At 38.1% G+C, this 7,683-nt stretch overlaps 1 protein-coding gene across 1 annotated transcript in view; it reads left to right on the top strand.

Moving 5' to 3' along the window:
* The first annotated feature begins 6 nt into the window (after window positions 1–6).
* Window positions 7–7,683, top strand: part of LOC112529566 (puromycin-sensitive aminopeptidase-like) — a 15,475-nt gene continuing 7,798 nt past the window's right edge. The window contains exons 1-16 of the mRNA XM_025140888.1: window positions 7–67; window positions 162–203; window positions 296–436; window positions 629–704; window positions 810–886; window positions 980–1,093; window positions 1,220–1,294; window positions 1,380–1,487; window positions 5,505–5,717; window positions 5,814–5,872; window positions 5,958–5,985; window positions 6,069–6,155; window positions 6,252–6,277; window positions 6,690–6,753; window positions 7,441–7,521; window positions 7,629–7,676. Coding sequence (XP_024996656.1) covers window positions 374–436; window positions 629–704; window positions 810–886; window positions 980–1,093; window positions 1,220–1,294; window positions 1,380–1,487; window positions 5,505–5,717; window positions 5,814–5,872; window positions 5,958–5,985; window positions 6,069–6,155; window positions 6,252–6,277; window positions 6,690–6,753; window positions 7,441–7,521; window positions 7,629–7,676 — 1,119 coding nt within the window. The 5' untranslated portion in view covers window positions 7–67; window positions 162–203; window positions 296–373. The remainder of the gene's footprint in view (window positions 68–161; window positions 204–295; window positions 437–628; window positions 705–809; window positions 887–979; window positions 1,094–1,219; window positions 1,295–1,379; window positions 1,488–5,504; window positions 5,718–5,813; window positions 5,873–5,957; window positions 5,986–6,068; window positions 6,156–6,251; window positions 6,278–6,689; window positions 6,754–7,440; window positions 7,522–7,628; window positions 7,677–7,683) is intronic.

Below are 7,683 nucleotides of genomic sequence, written 5' to 3'. Positions count from 1 at the left end.
TTCCCGTCTTCCATCTGCAAAATTTGCAAATACCATCTCTAAATACCGGCATTATCATAATTCAGAGGTTTGCATTAGTTCTATTCAAACGGTTTTCCGAGCKTAACAATCTCTCATTAACTAATGTTGAACGTTACTTGTGGTTTATTATTGTTTAGCAGATTACACATAGGAGCTGCCGATTTCCATACCATTCKTTGTCGGTTAGTCTTTACACTTGAACCATTTTGTTAAATGATTTCAGTCCTTAAACGAGTTGACTTTTTTTTATAATCGATACATGTTTGACCTTCAGAGAACAAATCAAACCAGTAGAACACTCGTTCGTTCCGTGGCAACAGATTCTTTGCCAAAGTCGGTTGAAGAATCGAATATGGATGCTCCTAAAGAGATCTTCCTAAAAGATTACGAATTACCAGATTACTACTTCGATACGGTTTGTACTTGGTTCAACTGAAATTTGGGTTATTTTTAGGATTTATAAATTATAATTAGAAACAACAGTTCTACTTTTTTGGGATAGAGGTCAGGTCTGCATACATCTTACTCTCCTGGACCCCACCACCTCAGGTGGGGTATACTGGGTTYGTTTGGTTTGGCTATGTGCGCTAATGAGTTGTGAAATCAGGTGGATCTGAGTTTTTCGTTGGGCGAGGAAAAAACAATCGTGTCAGCAAAAATCAGCGTCGCTCCTAGAGTTGATGGTATGCTTTGCGGTTTTCGGTTTTCAGTTTTCACCCACTTGGAATATTTAGTAGAGTTGCGTTCTTTTGTTAATTTTTTTTGGGGATGGATATCGTTTTTAACAGGTGTCGGGTCTCCGTTAGTTTTGGATGGGACTGATCTCAAGTTGGTTTCGGTTAAAGTTAATGGCAACGAGCTGAAGGTTTGCAATACGGAAAGTTAAAGTTTGAGTCTTGATGGTTCTTTTTAATCGGGTTTCACATGCTAAGGCTAAATTTACGTGGGTTTTTTTCAGATGGGAGATTTTCATGTTGATTCACGACATCTTATTCTCACATCGCCTCCAAGTGGGAATTTTGTCTTGGAAACACTCACCGAGATTTTACCACAGAAGAACACATCATTGGAGGTAAAACGGCTACTCCTCCGTTCCATTTCCAATTCTACCCTTAATTACAAGATAGAGAAATTCATCACTCTCTTTATTATTAAGGGTGAAATAGTCATTTAATCAATCAAAATTCCGTTGAAGCAGGGTCTTTACATGTCTTCGGGTAATTTCTGTACACAATGTGAAGCAGAAGGTTTCCGGAAGATAACATTTTATCAGGTTCCTTACTTGAACTGATTGTTGATTTGTTTTCTTGTTCTTCTTTTCACTCGTTTTCTAAATTTGTTCGCATTTTCTTTTTCAGGATCATCCTGATATTATGGCGAAATATACTTGTTGTATTGAGGCCGACAAGTCATTGTATCCGGTGTTGTTGTCTAATGGAAACCTCATCGAGCAAGGAGACCTAGAGGTTTTTCTTTTTGTGTGTGTGTCTATTGGTTAGTGCCGAACACGGTTCGGTTTGATCGGTTTTGTGCCGTTTCATGGGGCGGAACCAAAACTGTTGGTTTATGAAATTTGGAACCGCCGACCACCAAACCGTGATCTGRGATATATTGGGCTGTCTGGTTTGGTTTAGTTTATAAATTTWTTCRTTGTTGGCTTGATCATTGTTAGATTTCTAGGGATTCAGGATATCAATAAACTTAGATAATTAATTGGATCGTTTATGGAACACTTTCAAGAATCTGTAATTCCACCCTATAACCTGAGGTTACACGAATTTAGATTTGGGATAATCCAATAATTCAATCCAGATTTCAGGCAAATCCAAGATTAGTAAAACACAAAATACCTTGTTATAGATTATGTTTGTAGAGACAAATTCGACAGAGAATAACCAATATATGTTTTTCGTATGTCTTTAGCAAATATGGAACATGGTATATATAGAATACCAAAAGACACATTTTCAGAAAGGCTTTAGTTAATTCGGTTAGCTAACCAAAAGGTGGTAGTTAATTCGGTTAGCTAACCAAAAGTGGTAGTTAATTCGGTTAACTAACCAAAAGTGGTTGTTAATTCAGTTAATTAACTAAAAAGGTGTTAGTTAATTAAGGAGGGAATGGTTGCATCTGTTAGGAAAAGATGTGACGATTCATTTCACTTGGAAATAAATGATGCAATGGTTCAACATTCCCTTGACCCCCGTATTCCCGAGTTCATATTAGCTTATCCGAGTGTGCGTTTCACACCTTCGAACTCGAATTGTAGCCAATACTAAACTCATTTTGTCTCACATTAATCTTGACTACACCAAATGGCTAGATGACACTAAAATCATCAACATTCCTCCCCCATTTTCGTGTAATCTTTATTAACTAAAAGTTCAAACATAAAATCAAACTCATGCGTAAATGAAAATATCTAGAAGATTGAATTTCCACATTAGTATAATATACGTTCCAAATACTCGAGAATCAAGGGTGTCCCAAGGATTGAACCCATCAACACATTTGAGTAATTGAAGATACTATACTCATAAGTTAATACACAAAATCTAGTGTTTACACTTGACAATATTATTAAGCCATGTGTCCTATCCATTCATGAGTGCATAAAAAGCCAAACCCAAGCTCTCAGAAGCGGCGACACTTCACACTAACATAGGTAGCCCTTTTACTTTATGCACCTTCAAATGCACTTTTTCAAGAGAACGATTAAGAAATATATTCAACCTAACTCTAGTCTGTAGGACTAAGCACATACCTTGGGATGATGTAGACGATGTGCTTCAATCTCCAAAAGTAAGCTTTCCACGTTGAATCCAACTCCTAATATTGTATTAGAAGGGAATTGGGTATCTCACTTTAGAGATATCAAACGGGCCTTAAACCCATCCCTATAGCTGACTTATTTACCAAGTCCCTAGCTAATCCTTTAGTCAAGTGATCAGCTAGATTCTGTTGTGATCGAACAAATACAACAGAGATAATCCCATGAGTGATCAACTCACGTACCATGCTATGTCTAACACCCAAATGTCGTGACTTTCCATTATACACTTGACTATATGCTTTTGCCAAAGTGGCAACACTATCACAGTGTATAGAAATGGGTGAGATTGGTTTTGACTACAAAGGAATCTCATAGATAAGATTTCTTAGCCATTCTGCCTCTTTCCCAACAGCAGATACAACTACAAATTTAGATTCCATTGTTGAATTTGTGATGCAAGTTTGCTTTTTAGAGGCCCAAGAAATTGCTCCTCCTCCAAGTAAGAACACCCATCCACTTGTGGAGAAGTGATCTTCAAAATCGGTAATCCAGCTTGCATCAGAGTACCCATCAATAATCGAAGGAAATCCCATATATGACAAACCATAGTCCTTGGTTTTCTTTAAATATTTTAGCACCCGCCTTATAGCTTGCCAGTGATGAGTACTGGAATTACTTGTAAATCTACGTAATTTTCCTACATCAAATGCAATGTCTGGACTAGTACTAGCCATGGCATACGTTAAACATCCAATGACCTTTGAATACTCGAGTTGTGAAACCGCTTGACCTGTATTGGGCATTAGTTTCATACTCGGATCCATAGGAGTGCTAACCGGGGAACAATTTGAACAATTAAATTTCTTTAGTACTTTCCCAATATAATGAGATTGTGAGATAGAAATTCCTTGGTGTTCACGCTTAATTCTGATTCCAAGTTCACTTCAGCCTCCCCCATATCCTTCACATAGAATTTGGAAGACAAGAACTCCTTAGTTATATCAACTTGTTTTTGGTCTGTTCCGAAAATTAACATGTCATCTACATATAGACAAATGATTACTCCTTGACCAGATTTATCAAACTTACTATATACACATTTGTCTGCCTGGTTTAACTTAAAACCATTTGATAAGACAACATCATCAAATTTTTGATGCCACTGTTTAGGTGCTTGTTTTAGCCTATACAAAGACTTAATCAACTTGCACACTTTATGCTCATTTCCAAGCATAATGAAACCTTTAGGTTGTTAAATGTATACCTCTTCGTCTAAATCACCATTCAAGAAGGCATTTTTAACATCCATTTGGTGAATCACTAGATTATGAATTGCAGCTAGAGCAATTAACAATCTAATCTCGAAATACGAGCGACTGGTGCATAGGTATTAAAGTAGTCAATTCCAGGTTTTTGTCTATAACCTTGAATGACCAAACGAGCCTTAAATTTGTCTATTGATCCGTCCACTTCCATTTTCCTTTTGAAAATCCACTTGCAACCTAATGGTTTGCAACCTGGGGGAAGATCAGACAGAACCCATGTTTTTTTTTATTAACTTGGATATCCAACCCGCTATGCGAGCCGACTAATCCCAGGACGACCACCTGCTTTGCAGATAGGCTGGAGTCACCGCATTTGAACCTCCGTGGCCACAAGGGGATTTTTATTCCTCCTTGGATTTGAACCTGGGACCTCCTGGTACTTTTGACCTTTGGAGCCAAGCTCAAACCAATCAAGCACCACCTTTGTGATTACAGAATCCATGTATTATTTCCTATGATAGAATCCATTTCATCATTAATTGCTTCTTTCCAGAAGGCAACGTCTTGAGATCTCATTGCCTCATCAAATGTTTTAGGATCTTCTTCAATACTGAAACAACAATTGTATTAATAGGCTATTTCATCTCTAGAACCCTCAACCAAATATAATTGAAAATCAGGACCAAAGGATTTAGCCTTTCTTTCTCTTTTGCTTCTTCGAAGCTCTAGTGATTCACTCGTACTAGGGGTGGCTTCCTCCTCTTTATTAGTTCCACTTAAAGTAGGAGTCATGTTCTTTGGTCTAGATATTGATGTAAACCGAGTTTCATCAAATATGGCATCTCTAGATTCTATAGCAGAATTAACTGAGACATAACTGTTAGGTTCTAAAACAAAGAACCTATAAGCTTTGGAATGCTCAGCATATCCAATAAAGATGCAATCAATACCTCTTTCACCCAAATAACACCAAAAATAAAAGGTTTATGTAGTTTTCAAAATTTTATTTTATGCCTTTCCTATATTATTTTTCTATTACTAATGTTTAATAAATTGCATAAACTAGTCAGAATACTGAAACCGTACACAAATAATATTTTGAGGACAATAAAGTGAAAGTTTAAAAATCATAAAATACAATGAATGAAATTTAAAGAATGAATAAAATGTAAAGAGGGAGGCGTATTTGATGTTTTAGAACAGAATCAAGTTTTATTTTGAGGTTATATTGGTAACATAAAGGTCTTTTTCACCTTGTTCAACGGGGTGCAGGTGGGACACGCCTGTTCTACTTTGTTCTACTCTGTTCCACATAAAAGTCCTGCCAAACATGGAACAATGATCCCTGTTTTGTCCTGTCCTGTCCAGTGTACCAAACGCAAAGAGATTCGCAAATCTGCATTTTCGTATCACAATCGGCCGACATTGATTTGAATTCATTGCAGGGCGGCAAGCATTTTGCTCTTTGGGAAGATCCGTTCAAGAAGCCATGCTATCTTTTTGCTTTAGTTGCCGGACAGTTAGAGAGCCGAGACGATACTTTCACAACGTGTTCGGGTCGTAAAGTTGCCCTGAGAATATGGACCTCGGCACAAGATCTTCCCAAGACGGAACACACCATGTATTCTCTTAAAGCTGCCATGAAATGGGATGAAGAAGTTAGTTCTTTGCATGATCTTATCGACCTTTTGACGTCTATTCGGTCGATAATCAATTCACCCCGTTTGCTGTCCGTTTCCTCTTTTTGTAAACAGGTTTTCGGTCGTGAATACGATCTTGATCTCTTCAACATTGTGGCCGTTCCAGATTTCACGTAGGCAACCGTTTTTATATTTAATTGTTGTAAAGATGCTATTCGACTTCACTTACGTTTTTTCCTCTCAACTTGTGATTACCAGGGGAGCCATGGAAAACAAGAGCTTGAACGTATGTGCCGAAAAGCTTTAATTTTTTTGTTTCTTTTCCGTATTTAAAGATTTTCTTGTTAATCTTTTCTTGGTTGTTGGCAGATCTTTAATTCGATGCTTGTTCTGGCATCACCTGAAACCGCAACGGATGCCGATTATGCTGCAATTTTAGGTGTCACTGGTCATGAGGTATTTCATTTTATATTCGACTTTTTGATCTTTTCTTTTAGTTTTATATTGTCGTTTACTCATAATGACACGTCTTTTTCCATCACTATATTGCAGTACTTCCACAACTGGACTGGCAACAGGTTTGGTTATTATCCATCTATCAATCACATTCTCTTGTCCATAATTCAAAAAAAACCCGCTCTACTCTTTTGGGGTAGAGGTTCAGGTCAACATACATCTTACCCTCCCCAGACTCCATCTCTAGTTGGGTTTATATACTGTAGAGGTCCGGTCTGCGGCTGCCTACATCTTACCCTCTCCGGACCCCACCTCTAGTTGGGATATACTGTAGAGGTCAGGTCTGCTTACATCTTAGTCTCTCCGGACCCCACCTCAAGTCGGGATATACTGGGTTTGTTTGGGTTGGTGTGGTTTATCCGATTCTTACGTTTATGAACGCTCAAAAACTCATAATTTCGTCAAGATTTTTAAAGATCTTTATGGAGGCCCTTTTGAGGGCGAAGCTAAATGTGGTATTCAAATGTTTTGTAGGGTGACATGCCGTGATTGGTTCCAATTGAGTTTGAAGGAAGGTCTTACCGTCTTCCGTGATCAAGTAAGGGATTTATTGTTAAATAATTTTACTAATTTGTTTCAAGCTCCAAAGAAATCGATATGGGCGCGTTTGGTATGCAGGGAACAAAAACTTGGGGTCCCACTTTTGGTGCGACAATCAGACTTGAACGGGATAGGACTGAGTGGGATAAAGACGCATTATTTTTCTATCCTACCAAAATAGACGCAACAAAAATCGGGGAGATGGGACAAGCTTCATAAATTATAAAATTACCAAGCTACCCATGTCAAATTAAAACCCTAAAACCTTCCACAATTCTTTCACCCGCCTACCTCACTCTCGGGGCTTGTTTGTTAGCAACTTGATGAGCTTAATGGGGCTCGCAGCTTTTCCTTCAACTATAAATTACTGTTTGGCTGTGGCTTAATGATATAGAAAGTGGCTTATTCAATAAGCTTCTAAGGGGAGTTTTATGCAGAAAGCCAAGTTTTTTTTCCAAACCTGCCTGTCCAACACGCTCATTCCATCTATAGAAGAAACCTCCCAAACAAAAAACCTTCACGATCTATACAAACAGATGCATCCACACAGACAACTTTTATCCATACAAAGGCTTAATGAAAAACCAATCAAACAGGCCTTCACTCGTCTGGTCCTGTCCACGTGCCAAACACACCATATACTCGTGGCAAAATATAAGGTCTTAATGCTTAACGTATGTGGCAGGAATTTTCATCCGACCTGGGCAGCCGTACAGTAAAGCGGATCAGTGATGTTTCGAAGCTTCGTATATACCAATTTTCACAGGTTTGTTCAATTTACGTCTTTTAACGGCAAATATATGACGGTCTTCCTAAAAGGCGTCATGCTATGGATTTTCGGATACATAATATTTCTTCATAATCTTTTTCTAGGATGCGGGTCCCATGGCTCACCCCGTTAGGCCTCACTCATACATTAAGGTCCGAT

The sequence above is a fragment of the Cynara cardunculus genome (genome assembly GCF_001531365.2).
Source record: "Cynara cardunculus var. scolymus isolate 2C chromosome LG 16, CcrdV1, whole genome shotgun sequence".
Taxonomy (NCBI): domain Eukaryota; kingdom Viridiplantae; phylum Streptophyta; class Magnoliopsida; order Asterales; family Asteraceae; genus Cynara; species Cynara cardunculus.
This window is presented reverse-complemented; position numbering and strand designations above follow the sequence as displayed.